Source organism: Marmota flaviventris, chromosome 5 (genome assembly GCF_047511675.1).
Source record: "Marmota flaviventris isolate mMarFla1 chromosome 5, mMarFla1.hap1, whole genome shotgun sequence".
Lineage (NCBI taxonomy): Eukaryota > Metazoa > Chordata > Mammalia > Rodentia > Sciuridae > Marmota > Marmota flaviventris.
Genome location: NC_092502.1, coordinates 11,184,447 through 11,201,661, shown reverse-complemented (window position 1 = coordinate 11,201,661; position 17,215 = coordinate 11,184,447). Strand labels below are relative to the sequence as shown.

Genomic DNA, 17,215 nt, shown 5'->3' with positions numbered 1-17,215 from the left:
TCAGAAGTCCAATTGAGTTAACCTAATTTTGCCGTGATTTTAGTAGACTTTGCTATAACCGAATGTGAACCTCTTAAGATATTCCCAGGGTTTTGTCTTACCTGTCACGGATCCTCTCAGTTTGCTTCTTCCAGACTCTTTCTCTTTGGCTCTGTCTGCCCTTGTTGCTCTCCTCTGCTCATCTCAGAGTCACCTGTCATGGGTCACTGAAGACTCTGACCACTAGTGCTTTTCTCAAACCCTGTTTCACGTGGGCAACTTGAGCTTCTTTCCTGGCAGGTCTCATTGCTCCCCCTTCATCTAGTCAGAAGCTCCAGGGCCTCCTGTGACATTTGACACCAGCTGTCACCCAGAGCATCCTCTGCTGCCCTGCTCCTTTCCTCCCTCTCCCATTGGCCCTCCTGCCCTTTGAGCCTCCCATTGTGCTCTGGCCTCAGAGGCCTTGCACTTGTACCTCTCCTACTGGGAGCGCTTCTGGGTGTCCCTTCAGCACTCCTCACTTCCTTTAGTCTGCTCAGACATCTCCTTCAAAGTGGCCTCCTCCACGTCCCCGTTCTGCCAGCATTCATTCCATGCTGTGTTTCCCGTGGGCGTACCACCGCTCCACACTGGATTCCATGCAGTAGGGAAGGAAGGAGTAGGCTTTGACGGTAACGTTCACTACCGGATTTTAGTCCCTACAGGGCACAAACTTAACCCTGGGGGAGTTTAGGGTTTTCACTAATTTGTTGAGTGATGATAAAAGAAATTGCACACTTCTGTAGATAGGTTTCACTGTCATTGATGCGCTGTTTTCAGCCTCAGTCGAGCCCGCAGTGTCTCGGCATTTCTCTTTGGTTTTAGTGATTCTTGTCTTTTGGCCTCCAAACACTGAATTATTTCACGCGGACGGTCTATCCCACACGCAGGTCCAGGTCAGTGGCTTAAATGAAACTCACCTCTTCTGTCTGTTCCTCAACCTGACTCCCTCCTTGTGACTTGTCACTGTCCACTCAGTGTCCACGCCTGCATCCCAAGAGTCGTCCTCAGCTTTTCCTTTTTTCCTTTCTTTAGCATTCATGCTGCCTTCTCGTTATCCCAAGGGGTCTGCTGCCGTCTTTTACCTGGGACTGGTGCTGTAGTTTTTAAATTGATTCCTTGCTGTTTCCTTTATGCAGCCAGGATAAATTCTCAAAAATATGGATCTGTTTATGTCAGTGCTTTGCTTTAACTCTGGGGTGACATCACGCTGATTTTCATGGATTTTCCTCCATGATTAAAAATCAGCGTGGTTTTTCAGGCTTTTCATGATCTGACACCTGCCTTTCTCCCTAGCCTTACCTCCCACCACTTCATAGCTATATTGAACATTTTTAGGTTTTAAATGAGCGTTTTTTTTCCCCCCCTCAGTATGTGGCCACATATGCTTCCTCTTTTAGTACCCTTTACCCTGTTTCATCCCAGAATATTAGTTATCTTTGCAATTTATTTATAGCATTTATTTTAGAACTAGTTATGCTTTATTCTAATTGCTTATTTTATTGTCTTTCCTTTGATATATTTTTGATTTCAATTTCAGTAGACCTGCAAATATTTGTTGACTTAATGAATGCTTATTAAATTGGTAATCCAGGGGAATATAAACAAGTGTTATTCAATATCCATTTCTTTGTATTTGAAATGGTGTGGATTAAAATTCTTTAAAGATTTATATTTTAATGATTTATCTTTTTTATTTCTTACAAGCTTTTTTAAACCAAAAATAATTTAAGGTAAAGAAAAAAATAGATGTAGGACTATTACATTGACATTGGGAGTGGATATTATACTTATTTGTGTGTAAAATATAAGCACTGATCTTATGCACTTGTTAGAGGTGGCTATGACTCTTTGAAGGACACCACGGCAGAGACTGCTAATTGTCCCCCATATTTCTTCTTCTCTTCATTGTAGTAATAAAATACCCAAGTGTTTTGCTGGGCAAATGTCTACTCTGAATAAAGATAAGAATTTCTGGCCTGTCTTGAAGGTAGATATGGTTGAGTGATTATGTTCTGCGCAGTTGGATGTTAAGTGAAAGTGCTAGATGCAATGTGTGAACTTAACAGGTGGAGCTGAAGAAGCTGTCTTAGAGCGCAGAGTGACTGCAGGCTAGTATACCAACAAGACAGAAGGAAACTGAGCCCCTGATGCACCACGGAGCACCAGCCAGCCTTGGACACTGCCTTGGATTTTTGCTTGAGAGAGAAATAAACATCTGTATTGCTTAAGCCATTGTTGTTTTGGATTTTAGGCACTTGCAGCTGAACCTGTACAGCTACCAAAACTCCTTTGACAAATGGATCATATACCCTTCTGGGAATTCTTTCCTACTTTCCTGCTGGGAGATGTAAATCACCAGATTAATATGAGTAATAAAGGCTGGCCAACAAACTTGTCTTTTGGTTTTACGTCATCCTTGGATTTGGGAATGTGTACTATAGAAAGGAAATAAAAGTAAATATGAGAAAGTACATAGAGTAAAAAAAAAAACTTGTGTAGAAGGGAGGTCCTACAAAGTAAAGAATTAAAAGCAAGCTATCCCTCTTTAAGTCACTTGACATGTCAACTGGATCCAGAGATGAAATTTGATGTATGCATCTATTTATTTTAAAATTACACCAATAATCTGCTAATTGAGCAGTACACAGACTTTAAAAGTCATCTTTGTCCCTCTTCCCAAAATCAGATAAACACATGATCTTGGGAAGAAACCTAAACATGGTTACAGTAACCTACTTCTTCAGTAGGTTCTCTTTTGTAAATCTTAGCAGGGCTGAAGATAGTTGGTAAGTGAAGGGAAATTTTTTTTTTTTAAAGAGAATTTTTTTTTTAATATTTATTTTTTAATTTTCGGTGGACACAACATCTTTGTATGTGGTGCTGAGGATCGAACCCAGGCCGCATGCATGCCAGGCGAGCGCGCTACCGCTTGAGCCACATCCCCAGCCCCGTGAAGGGAACTTTTTAAAAAGTATTTTAATATAAATACAGCAAATGATCACTATAAAATGGGTTTAAAATATATTTTCTTAACACTTTGACAACATGCACTGTTTTAAAAAAATTGATACCCTGTGACCTAGACATTCTGTTTCTAGAAATCTTCATAGGGATAGATGAGAGGGCAATTGTTATGTTTCATTTAGATATATAAGTTTGTGGCTCAGCGGTAGAGCGCTCGCCTAGCATGGGTGGGACCGGGTTCGATCCTCAGCACCACATAAAAATAAAGGCATTGTGTTGTGTCCATCTACACCTAATAAAATAAATATTTTTTAAAAAAATAAGTTTACATGCAAAATAAGATTATTAAATTTTGGCAGAACCTCAATATTATCAGCCATAAAAATAGTGCATTGTAAAATTATTTAGTAATAAGTCCAAATGTGTTATAGAGGTATAAATATGAAAGATTAAAATAGTAAAATACCTCAGATTCAAGTAAGATCTTGCAGTTATACAAAATCTATAAAATAAAAAAATTTACAATATTTTCAGCATAACAAAAAGAACAAAAACTTTTGCGTGGGGAATTTTAAAAGCACCATAGTCAAATTTCAGATAAATGAAAAATTATTTACAGCTTATTTATAGGCAAAAAGTCTAGTTCTCTATTACGTAAAATGTTACAGAAATCATAAAGAAAACCTGGTAGGAAAAAAAAATCAACCAAAAATATGCACAAATAGGTCCCAGGAAAGGACATACATATGACTTAAAAATGAAAATTTCAACCTCATATAAGACAAATATATACTAAGCCTACACCAGAATTCTATGCCATTTAGAAATGTGTTTTATAAAGATACACATAAAATGTATTTTCAGCATTTTTGTCACAAGAAAAATTTAAATCAACTTAGTGTTTATCAGAAGGGAATGTGTCAAAGTACTATGGCACACTCCTATAATGGAACGTTAAGCAGCTGCAAAGAGAGTGAGGGAGCCTTTGTGTTTGACAGAGGACCTCCAAGACACATTGTTAAATGGAGAAAGCTAGCTCAGACCACACATAGTAGAGTGTGTGGGGGAGGGGATGTATAGCCCTTTTTCAACCTTATTTGTTGCCAAGAGTATATATAGTCTTGTAAAAAGCATCCATGTTTGTAAAAACACATACTCTTAATGTGTTTGTATGCATTCTAGGAATTAGGTGGGTCAGGGACAGTTGTAGCTGCTTTTGTGCAGATTTATTTGGAAAAGGGTGTTGCATCCTCAGCAACTTCTGCTTCTGTCTCAAAAAAGTATTCTGATATGCTGATTTTGTTAATGCAAGTCCCTTGGCAGCCACCCAGCAGAAAATTATAAATCAGTAAGTCCCAAATTTTCAGTTCTGGAAATAGTTCAACAAAATTGATGTGAGTACATTAAAATGGATGGAAATCGTAATCTAGGACTTACATTAATAATGTTATAAGTGTTATGCACTAATTCTTAGTAGTATGTACTTAGTAGTATGTGTGTATAAATTTATGTTAAGTAGTTACATGTAATATACTAAAGCTTTTAGAGGTGTTCCACATCTGGGACAACAGAACAAAATGGGTTAATAAAAGTAGGTAGTGTTGAAGAATTTCTTTTTTGAAAATTCAAGACTAAACTTTTTGTTATATTTAAGTTTTTTTCTCTAGGAAATTTAACCTTCAGTCCATTAGTGATTTTCTCGTAATAATTTCTAATAATAGTAATAAGAAAATTTATGATTTTTAAAATAACTAATAGTAAAATAATAGTTTAGTGTTGAAAGTGTTTGATTTTATTAAAATCATCTTCTGGGTTTGTTTAGGTAAAACTTTTATGACTCTAATTAGAGTGATGTAACATGGGTATAGTTCTTGATATTTTAATTTACAGTCATGTGATTATAAAATAATTATTTAGAAATAGTGAAAAATAAAATGTGAAACTACACATTAAATATCATTCTTTTGTTAAAATATATGCATGTAGTTATTTATATCTGTATGTATACTATTCATTTATATGTATATGCCATGTGTTTATATGTGGAAATTTTTAGTAAAATAATGTCTATATGTTCATATGCAGATTTGTATTCATGTGTATATGTCTTAGGAAAAAAGGATTAGAAGGAATTAGATAATAATATAATGTCTTTTTCATAGGTAGGATTTCAAATGATTTTAGGACTTTTCTTTATATGCCCCACTTTTTACATTGATTATATATTTATTATAAGTATCTTAATGTTTCTTGAAGAATTTATACTGAAGCTTCTTTTCTCTCTCTCCCTCTCTCTCTCTCTCTCCATGAAAAGAGTTTTTCAGCTTATATCTTTAATGGATACTGGATTGCCTCACTGTTCCAATGAGAAAATAGAGCTTGCAGTTTTATGGTTCTTGGATCAGTTTCGTAAAACATATGTTGGTGATCAGCTTCAAAGAACCTCAAAGGTAGGTTTTCACTACTAGAGATTTTTAAAATGTTATTGGAGGTGAAGAAATATGCACATGTATAACAGCTGTGAACTGAATGAAATTTAATTGGTAACTTGAACTTATTTGATGAATTGGTATTGAAATGCAATGTGAAATTAATTTGTTTTATACCTAGATTTAACATTTTCTTTGGAGATTGGCTTTCAGAGAAGTGGTAAATATTTTTTTACATGGCTAATCACTGTTAGCTAGGATTGTTTTAGACACTTTAATGGATTTTTGCCTTTTGTATTTCAAGATTGGGAATAAAATTTGCTCTTCAGTAATTTGGGTTTTTTTTTTTTTTTTGACACTTATTAATGTGGTTTTTAGTATATTCCACTCATTCCTTGACATTTTTATGTGATAAATAGTGATGATTAGGAGAATTTATGGACTTGAAAGGCTACAGTTAAGTCATGTAAATGTGGGGAGGACTGTAATATGATAATTTAAAGTTTAGCATCAGCAAATGTACACAATTTGATCGTGAGGCACATGAGAGATTATTGAGGACTTTACTTGAGCCCTAAGTATATACTTATGAATACACTTGCCCCTCTGTATTCACAGATGCTGTATCCACAGATTCAGCCAACTATAGATGGAAAACATTATTTTAAAAATTGCATTTGTACCGAACACTGATCATGTACAGACTTTTTCCTTGTAACTTTTTCCTTGAACAGTGTAACAACTATTTACCCAGCATCGACATTTTGTTAGGGATTGTAAGTCATCTAGAGATGGTTCATAGTACAAAAGGGATGTGTATAGGTTATATGCAAATACTATACTATTTTATGTATGGGACGTAATTAAGTATCTGAGGATTTGGGTAGCTGGAGGAGGAGATCCTGGAACCACTCTCCCCCAAATACTGAGAGACAACTGTTATTAGGACCCAAGTAAGATCTGTAAGGGTTTTTGTTTTTGTTTTTTTAAATTCCTACTTTTAAGAAGTTCTAAGTATATTCTTATGTCATTTGGATAAGATTTTAGATAAGGTTGTAGTGATGTTGAAGGATTTTTTTTTTTTTTTTAATTTGAAAATCCTGAAATAAGCTTTATACACTCATTTGGGCTTTTTTGTCCTAGGAAATTTAACCTTCAGTTTACTTGGGATTTTTTGATAATTGTATGGTAGGATGTCAAAAATACTTATTTGATTTTGGATCATCTTTTAGGTAAAATTTTCTTTGCTTTGCTTTGTAAGGAAATGATAATAGCTTAATGCTTCCTTAGTCAAATATATTGTGATATTTTATTCACTCAGAAGTAATATCAGTAAAATTTTCTTAGAATTTTTTCATTAGAAAGAAAATGGAGTAGGTAGAAATAAATGTTTTAAGTTGTCAGTGAGACACCAACTCTCACATGTGTTACTCAAAGGTTCATCTGTCACATTATAATATTGTCTTATTTAATGCACCCAAAGAGTTTGTTACTTTGCTTTTTCAAAAGTAAATACTCCTGAAACATTTGTAATCCAGTATTCATTTGACTTGGGTTTTTAAATCAGAACAGTATAATGTGGAATTGAAAAGCCTTCTAATTATTATCTTTAAATTACTTAGAAAGAAATATATAAAATTAGACATTGTTTTAGAGCAATGAAATTTGGAATTTTTCCCCTAGAATTTTTATTTGAAATAATATACATACATGTGGAGATTTGTGTATGTGTGTATGTGTGTGTATGCATATATATAACTTTAATAATTGTAATTGTTAAATTATTAATTGTGAAAAAGTGAATTGTAATTAGTTTCTCTTTTTGTGAAAAAGGCTTATATATTAGGAAAGTAAAAACATCCTCAGAGTGGTGTTGATTCCTGTAACATTTTTGGTGTGTGTATCTTGCCCTGCTAATTAGAGGAGTTCAGTCCTAAGGTGACTTTATTTCTAGGGCATTGCTATTACTTAACCCCAAAGTGAAGCTAACTTCACACTCTTCATTTCTCTAATCCGTTTGATGATTTTCTTAACAGGAATCATTTTTGTGGGTTCCTGACATTTGCCCTGTTACTTCTGGGAGCTCTCCACACTCTTTGTTCCTTAAAACAGGTGTCACAGTTTTTACTGTTCCTGTCTTACTAATCAAAGAATATACTCAATAAGTATTGTATGATCAGCCCTCCATTTCCACAGGTTCCGCATCCAGGGATTCAACCAGTTTGTGTATCAGAAATACTCAAAACCGAAAATTACACTTGTACTGAATATGACAGACTTTTTTCTTCTTATTATTCCCTAAATAATACAGGATGACAACTGTTTTCCCAGCACTTTAATTGTACTAGGTATTATAAGAAATCTAGAAATGATTTAAATTATGTGAGAGGATGTGCATAGGTTGTTTGCAAATACCGTTCCATTTTATATAAGGGACTTGAACATCTGTGAACTTTGGTTTTTATGGGGAATTTTGGAACCATAGATACCCAGGAGAACTGTCCTGTTTCTGGCAACTGACTAAGGAAGGCTAGCTCATTTCTTAGTGGGTATATTGTCTAATTCCAAATCATGGCCAAGAGGAGGATGGTATTGGTTAACAGTGATATTTAACAATTAGAGCAAAAAAATTTTTTTGGACCAGGAACTCTGCCAAGCATTTTAAAGCAATATCTCATTTAATTTATTACACAGAATATGACTTACAAGGCTATTCTGCACATTTCAGCCACTTCCTGCTTTAATACTTAGGCACTCTATTTCTGAGATATTAGAACAAAATATTCCCTCTGCCTGGGAAATGTTTTTAAAAATCAAATTTTACCTCTCTGCCGTCTTGTGTTAATTCCTATTTATCTTTCATGTCAGATACCTTATCCTTTAGAATGCCCTTCTTAACTCTCAGATTCTGAGAGAAATCCTTTTGGCTTTGTTCTGTAGCACCTGTATACCCCCATTTTAGCATTTATTATGCTAAGTATTTGTTAGCAGAACATGTATGGAATGTGATTTTGATTAATGTGGTTTCTCTCTTGTTTATTGTTCTCATCCCCAAGGGCCTGGCATATGACTTGTATGCTTTCTACTAATATGAATGGTCATATTTAGTAGAATTGTATAGGAACTGGGCTTAGAACTCATGTTTAGTACTTTCAGGATTTATTCTTGAGTTGGAAAATGATGCACAATCCTCAGTAAAATGATTCAGCAATTTAAAATAAGGTATGATATTAAGTATCTTAATACTTTTATTAAAAACCTCTGTAAATAACAGAATATAATTTATATAAATAAATGCTTCAGAGACCGGGAGGAATTACTGAAGATTCCTGTGATAAATATGATAGAAGTACATTCTAGAAAAAGTATTTGCTGTAGATGTTTATTGAATGGCTAGTCTAGGCCAAATACTTTGCTTAGAAATTTACAATTGTTATCTAATTTCACTCTTAAAAAACACTGTGGAAAGGGACTGGAGTCGTGGCTCAGTGATAGAGTGCTTGCCTGGCATGTGTGAGACCCTGGGTTCAATCCTCAGCACCACATATAAATAAATGAAAGCTCCATTGACAACTAAAAAAAATATTTTTAAAAAATACCGTGGAAATAGTCATTACCACACTCTCTTTTTATAGACAGGGAAACTGAGGCTTGGAGCCGTTTAAAACTGGCTTAAACAGGGTTTAAAAAAGGACACTGACTCAGAACCTGTGGCTGTTAACAACTTTGCTATGTTGCTTCCTATTGAATTTTCTCCCTGGGACAGAGACTGTGCCCTTCAAACCCAGCAGGTCCACAAAGGAACTCCTTGTCTAATGACTTCCTCTCCTCCTACTTTCTTATTTCATCCCCAGATTTCTACTTTGCACATCTTGAATCTGATCTCGTACCTCATCCTGCTGATTTTATTTTCTAATTACCTCTCAGATTCACTCCTTTCTCTTCCTCCTTCCTTTTTATTATAATTGCTTATCATTTCTCACTGGATTTAAAAAGTATTCTAATTGTCTTCTTTGTTTCCATTTTGTATCCTCCTACTTCTGTCCATTTCCCACACTACTACCATAGTAACCTTTTTTCATTAGTAAATAAGATAAAATAATGGTAATGAACACTTATATGCCCTCATATGTAGATACCTTTGTCAAATCTTAATGCTTTGCTGTATTTCAGATCTGTGCATTTGGAAGTGGGGACTGGGGATTAAATTCAGGGGCACTTGACCACTGAGATAGGGTCTCACTGAGTTGCTTAGTGTCTCACTTTTTGGCTCAGGCTGGCTTTGAACTCATGATCCTCCTTTTTCAGCCTCCCAAGCTCCTGGGATTACGGGTGTGTGCCACCATGCCCATGCCCAGCCAGATCTGTGTATTTTTGAATTAAACATTAATGACCCTATTGCTGCTCTGGTTGTTTTGCTTGTATATTGCCCAAAAGTAATAGCTATCCTAAATTTAGTGTTGTTCTCATCTATGATTTGCTCTTTTTCCACATTTTCGGTATTTTTATGAATAAAATATACTGTTAACTTTATGTAAAAGTATTGTGCAGTTTGGATCTTTAGAAACTTGCCTTTTTTGATCAATATTGGTTTTGAGATTTGTCTACAATGATACTATGGAATTAGTTTATTTTAATTATTCAGTGGTATTACAGGGCATTATTATGCCATTATGTGGTCATTTTGTGTGTGTGGTGATATTTGTTGGCTTATTGCCAATTCTTTGAATTTCCCAAACTGTACCCAGTGAACCTTCTTGTATTTGGCTCCTCATGCATGTGCAAGAGTTTTGTAATGATGACAGTGGATTGCAAGGCTGCAGACCACATACTATCATTTGTTTCTGGTCAGAGTACAAATTTTGGAAAACTATTTGATTATATCTATGAAAGCTGAACATACAGCCTACCTCATGACATCAGTTCTCCTCTTAAATGTTTACCTACAACAAATAGGAAATATGTCTACCAAATGCAAGAGTGTTCATAGCAGCTTCTTTATAGTATTCAACAATCAGAAACAACCCAAGTGTTCATCAGCAGTCAGAACTGCTACTTAAGAGAATTTAATGAATTACTAAAATCTACCCATAACGATGACTGAAAAAGACGCAAACGTATCTGTATTTTATGGTTCCACTTACCGATTTCAATAACAAAACTAATTATGGCAGAAGTCAAAATGGTTACTTTTGGGAAGGGAGAATATGTCATCTGGAAAGTAAACAAGGAGCCTTCTGGAAAGCTTGAAATGCCTTTTTTTTTTTTTTTTTTTTTTTATGAAGAGGTTTACAGGAGTATACAGATACATCAAGATTCACTGACCTCAATTATAATGTATGCACCTTAGGTTTATTATGCCTTAATAAAGTTGTGTTTTAACAAAAGATTATTTATAGAAGCCTGTTGTGTAATTGTGGAGGAAAAGAGGAAACTTGACTATCAGCGAGAATGGATGAATTGTGATACATTCATCCAAGGGGATTCTGTATAACAATGAAAGTGGATGACCTAAAGTTATACTCATTTTTTGGATAAATCCAAAAAAGTCTCCGTAATATGGTATAAAAAAGTGACAAAAGGATACATATGATATTATGTTAAAAATACTATATGTACATCAACTCTATAGTAAAAATTTAAAGATGTACACAGGATTGGTAGACAGTAAGTTCAGGATAATAGCTACTCTGCTTGAGAAGAGGAATGGGATTAGGGGGAAAAGGCACATTTAGCCATATCTGCAGTTTCTTTCTTTCTTTTGTATATTGAGGATTGAACCCAGGGCACTTTATCACTGAGCTGTATCCCCAGCCTTCTGTTAGTGTTTTTGTTTTGAGAAAGGGTCTTCCTAAGTTATCCAGGCTGGCCTTGAACTTGCCCAGACTGGCCCTGGCCTTGGACTTGTAATTCTCCTGCCTCAGCTTCCTGAGTTGCTGGAATTACAGGCATATGCCACCATGCTCAGGTTATATATGTAGTTTTTTGTCTTCATGATAAGTGTGTGTGTGTGGGGGGGGTGTTAATTATATTTTGTGCCTTTTTTCTAGATTTGAAATATTTAATAATCTATAAAGAAATCATTATAGGAATTATTATTATAATTATTATAAACATTGAATATTCACATTTAGACTAGTGTACTCTTTTTTTTTTATTGGTTGTTCAAAACATTACAAAGCTCATGACATATCATCTTTCATACATTTGACTCAAGTGGGTTATGAACTCCCATTTTTACCCCAAATACAAATTGCAGAATCACATTGGTTACACATTCACATTTTTACATAATGCCATATTAGTGACTGTTGTATTCTGCTACCTTTCCTATCCCCTCCTATCCCCCCCTCTCTACCTCATCTGCTGTTGTTCAATTCTCTCCCTTGTTCCCCCCCCCTTTCCCCTCACAACCTCTTATATGTAATTTTGTGTAACATTGAGGGTCTCCTTCCATTTCCATACGATTTCCCTTCTCTCTCCCTTTCCCTCCGCCCCACTCGTCTCTGTTTAATGTTAATCTTTTCCTCATGCTCTTCCTCCCTGTTCTGTTCTTAGTTGCTCTCCTTATATCAAAGAAGACATTTGGCATTTGTTTTTTAAGGATTGGCTAGCTTCGCTTAGCATAATCTGCTCTAATGCCATCCATTTCCCTGCAAATTCCATGATTTTGTCATTTTTTAGTGCTGTGTAATACTCCATTGTGTATAAATGCCACATTTTTTTTATCCATTCATCTATTGAAGGGCATCTAGGTTGGTTCCACAGTCTCGCTATTGTGAATTGTGCTGCTATGATCATTGATGTGAAAGTATCCCTATAGTACGCTCTTTTAAGATCCTCAGGGAATAGTCGGAAAAGGGCAATAGCTGGGTCGAATGGTGGTTCCATTCCCAGCTTTCCCAGGAATCTCCATACTGCTTTCCAAATTGGCCTCACCAATTTGCAGTCCCACCAGCAATGTACAAGTGTACCCTTTTCCCCACATCCTCGCCAGCAGTTATTGTTGTTTGACTTCATAATGGCTGCCAATCTTACTGGAGTGAGATGATATCTTAGGGTGGTTTTGATTTGCATTTCTCTGACTGCTAGAGATGGTGAGCATTTTTTCATGTACTTGTTGATTGATTGTATGTCCTCCTCTGAGAAGTGTCTGTTCAGGTCCTTGGCCCATTTGTTGATTGGGTTATTTGTTATCTTATTGTTTAATTTTTTGAGTTCTTTGTATATTCTGGATATTAGGGCTCTATCTGAAGTGTGAGGGGTAAAAATTTGTTCCCAGGATGTAGGCTCCCTATTTACCTCTCTTATTGTTTCTCTTGCTGAGAAAAAACTTTTTAGTTTAAGTAAGTCCCATTTGTTGATTCTTGTTATTAACTGTTGGGCTATGGGCGTCCTATTAAGGAATTTGGAGCCCGACCCCACAATATGTAGATCGGAGCCAACTTTTTCTTCTATCAGGCGCCGAGTCTCTGATTTGATATCAAGCTCTTTGATCCATTTTGAGTTAACTTTTGTGCATGGCGAGAGAAAGGGGTTCAGCTTCATTTTGTTGCATATGGATTTCCAGTTTTCCCAGCACCATTTGTTGAAGATGCTATCTTTCCTCCATTGCATGCTTTTAGCCCCTTTATCAAATATAAGAAAGTTGTAATTTTGTGGATTGGTCTCTGTGTCCTCTATTCTGTACCATTGGTCCACCCGCCTGTTTTGGTACCAGTACCATGCTGTTTTTGTTACTATTGCTCTGTAGTACAGTTTGAAATCTGGTATCGCTATACCTCCAGATTCACACTTCCTGCTTAGAATTGCTTTTGCTATTCTGGGTCTTTTGTTTTTCCATATGAATTTCATGATTGCTTTATCTATTTCTACAAGAAATGCTGTTGGGATTTTGATTGGCATCGCATTAAACCTGTAGAGAGCTTTGGGTAATATCGCCATTTTGATGATGTTAGTTCTGCCTCTCCATGAACAGGGTACATTTTTCCATCTTCTGAGATGATCTTCTCTCTCTCTCTTTAGGGTTCTGTAGTTTTCATTGTATAAATCTTTCACCTCTTTTGTTAGGTTGATTCCCAAGTATCTTATTTTCTTTGAGGATATTGTGAATGGAGTGGTTTTCCTCATTTCCATTTCAGAAGTTTTGTTGCTGATATACAGGAATGCCTTTGATTTATGTGTGTTGATTTTATATCCTGCCACTTTGCTGAATTCATTTATTAACTCTAGCAGTTTCTTTGTGGATCCTTTTGGGTCTGTTACATATATTATATCATCCACAAATAGTGATAATTTAAGTTCTTCTTTTCCTATTTTTATGCCTTTAATTTCTTTTGTCTAATTGCTCTGGCTCGTATTTCAAGAACTAAATTGAATAGAAGTGGTGAGAAAGGGCATCCCTGTCTTGTTCCAGATTTTAGAGGGAATGCCTTCAGTTTTTCTCCATTTAGAATGATGCTAGCCTGAGGCTTAGCATATATAGCTTTTACAATGTTGAGGTAAGTTCCTGTTATCCCTAGTTTTTCTAGTGTTTTGAACATAAAGGGATGCTGTACTTTGTCGAATGCTTTTTCTGCATCTATCAAGATGATCATATGGTTCTTATCTTTAAGTCTATTGATGTGGTGAAAAACATTTATTGATTTCCGTATATTGAACCAGTCTTGCATCCCAGGGATGAATCCTACTTGATCATGGTGCACAATTTTTTTGATATGCTTTTGTATTCGATTCGCCAGGATTTTATTGAGAATTTTTGTATCTAAGTTCATTAGAGATATTGTTCTGTAGTTTTCTTTCTTTGAAGTGTTTTTGTCTGGTTTCGGGATCAGGGTGATGTTGGCCTCATAGAATGAATTTGGAAGAGCTCCTTCTTTTTCTATTTCTTGAAATAGCTTGAAAAGTATTGGTATTAATTCTTCTTTGAAGGTTTTGTAAAACTCCGCTGTATACCCATCCGGTCCTGGGCTTTTCTTGGTTGGTAGCCTTTTGATGGCTTCTTCTATTTCTTCCTTTGTTATTGGTCTGTTTAAATTCTGTGTGTGTCTTCCTGACTCAATCTGGGCAGATCGTATGACTTAAGAAATTTATCGATATCTTCACTAACTTCTATTTTATTGGAATATAGGGTTTCAAAATACTTTCTAATTATCTTCTGTATTTCTGTAGTGTCTGTTGTGATATTGCCTTTTTCATCCCGTATGTTAGTAATTTGAGTTCTCTCTCTTCTTCTCTTGGTTAGCATGGCTAAGGGTCTGTCGATCTTATTTATTTTTTCAAAGAACCAACTTTTAGTTTTATCAATTTTTTCAGTGGGTTTTTTTTGTTTCAATTTCGTTGATTTCCGCTCTGATTTTAATTATTTCTTGTCTTCTACTACATTTGCTGTTGTTTTGCTCTTCCTTTTCTAGGGTTTTGAGGTGTAGTGTGAGTTCATTTATTTGTTGGTTTTTTCTTTTTTTTTGAGGAATGAACTCCAGGAAATGAATTTCCCTCTTAAAACTGCTTTCATTGTGTCCCATAGATTCCGGTATGTTGTGTCTGTATTGTCATTTATCTCTAAGAATTTTTTTATTTCCTCCTTTATGTCTTCTGTAACCCATTGATCATTCAGTAACATATTGTTCATTTTCCAGGTGATGCAGGATTTTTCCTTCCTTCTTTTATCATTGATTTCCAGTTTCATTCCATTATGATCAGATATGGTGCATGGTATTATCTCCACACCTTTATATTTACTAAGAGTTGCCCTATGGCATAATATATGGTCTGTCTTTGAGTAGGATCCATGTGCTGCTGAGAAGAACGTGTATCTACTTGATGATGGTTGATATATTCTATAAATGTTGGTTAAGTCTAGGTTGTTGATTGTGTTATTGAGTTCTATAGTTTCTTTATTCAGCTTTTGTCTAGAGGATCTGTCTAATGGCGAGAGCGGTGTGTTGAAGTCACCCATAATTATTGTGTTGCGGTCTGTTTGACTCTTGAACTTGAGAAGAGTTTGTTTTATGAATGTTTCAGCACCATTGTTTGGTGCATACAAATTGATAATTGTTATGTCTTGTTGGTGGATGGTTCCTTTTAACAGTATATAGTGTCCTTCTTTATCCCTTTTGATTAACTTAGGTTTGAAGTTGATTTTATTCGATATAAGTATGGCCACTCCTGCTTGCTTCCGAGGGCCATGTGAGTGGTATGATTTATTCCAACCTTTCACCTTCAGCCTGTATATGTCTTTTCCTATCATATGAGTCTCCTGAAGGCAGCATATTGTTGGATTTGTTTTTTTAATCCAGGATACTAGTCTATGTCTCCTGATTGGTGAATTTAGGCCATTAACATTTAAGGTTACAATTGAAATATGGTTTGTACTTCCAGTCATGTTTATTTATTTATTTATTTTAGTTTGGCTAGTTTTTCCTCTTTGGTTATTTTTCTCCCCCTTTACTGAGATACCTCCCACTGTTAGTTTTGGGCGCTATTTTTCGATTCCTCTTCTTGTAGTATTTTGCTCCAAATGCTTTGCAGTGCTGGTTTTCTGGCTGCGAATTCTTTTAGTTTTTGTTTATCGTGAAATATTTTAATTTCATTGTCAAATCTGAAGCTTAATTTTGCTGGATACAGTATTCTTGGTTGGAATCCATTATTTTTCAGCGTTTCAAATACGTTGTTCCAGGATCTTCTCGCTTTCAAAGTCTGTGATGAAAAATCAGTCGTTAACCTAATTGGTTTACCCCTGAATGTAATCTGCCTCCTTTCTCTTGTAGCTTTTAATATTCTCTCCTTGTTCTGTATGTTGGCTATCTTCTTAATTATATGTCTTTGGAGTTGGTCTATTACGGTTTTGAATGTTTGGGGTCCTGTAGGCTTCCAGGATTTGGCAGTCCATTCCATCTTTCATCTCTGGGAAGTTTTCTAGGATTAATTGATTTAATAGGTTGTCCATTTCTTTGGTTTGAACCTCTATACCTTCTTCTATCCCAATGACTCTCAAGTTTGGTTTTTTTATGACATCCCTTATCTTTTGGATAGATTGCTCGTGAGATTTAAGCATCCTTTCTGTGTTAACTATATTCTTTTCAAGTTGATAAACTTTGTCTTCATTATCTGATGTTCTGACTTATACTTGATCTAGTCTATTTGTAATATTCTCGTTTGAGTTTTTAATTTGGTTTATGGTTTCCTGTATTTCTAGGATTACTGTTTGATTTTTTTTCTTTAAATCTCTATCTCCTGGTAAAGCTCGTTCTTTGCCATTTGAATTTGTTTGTTTAATTCGTTTTCAAAATATACTTTCATTGCTTGGACTTGGCTGTCTCATGTCTTCTCTAATATTCCATTCCATCTGAGTTAGGTATGCCTTGAGTTCTTTCCCTGTCCATGTTTCTGATGCTTCTAGGTCCTCCTGTACATTTAAGTTGTCCTGCATTGTTTGTAATCCTTTTTTCCCTTGTTTTTTCATGTTGTTCACGTTACTTTCCAGCTCTGTTTGACTGCTGTGTTTCTGCTCTCTCCTATAAATTTGTTTTGGTTTTGTATATCTCTGTTGTCTTTCCTTTGTGGTGGTAGACTATGCCTAGAAATGTTGGGCTTTATTGTACTTTAAAGCTGATTCATTCAATTCATAAAAGGCTTCCGGATTCTGTATGCATATGGTGATTTGTTGTTTGTTCTTAGGACTTTAGGTTAGGTGCTATGATGGTATGAGGGTTAGTATGTCTTGCCTACTTTAGAAGATTGCTCTACTGAAGGGGCATACTAACAGGCGATTGGATCAGGGTGTTGGTAGTAGCTAGGTA

At 35.4% G+C, this 17,215-nt stretch overlaps 1 protein-coding gene across 1 annotated transcript in view; it reads left to right on the top strand.

The window, feature by feature from the left end:
* Ranbp17 (RAN binding protein 17) overlaps positions 1-17,215 on the top strand; it is a 296,032-nt gene that overhangs the window by 59,234 nt on the left and 219,583 nt on the right. Inside the window, exon 14 of the mRNA XM_027938663.2 lies at positions 5,300-5,435. Within this exon, the coding sequence (XP_027794464.2) occupies positions 5,300-5,435 (136 nt within the window). The remainder of the gene's footprint in view (positions 1-5,299; positions 5,436-17,215) is intronic.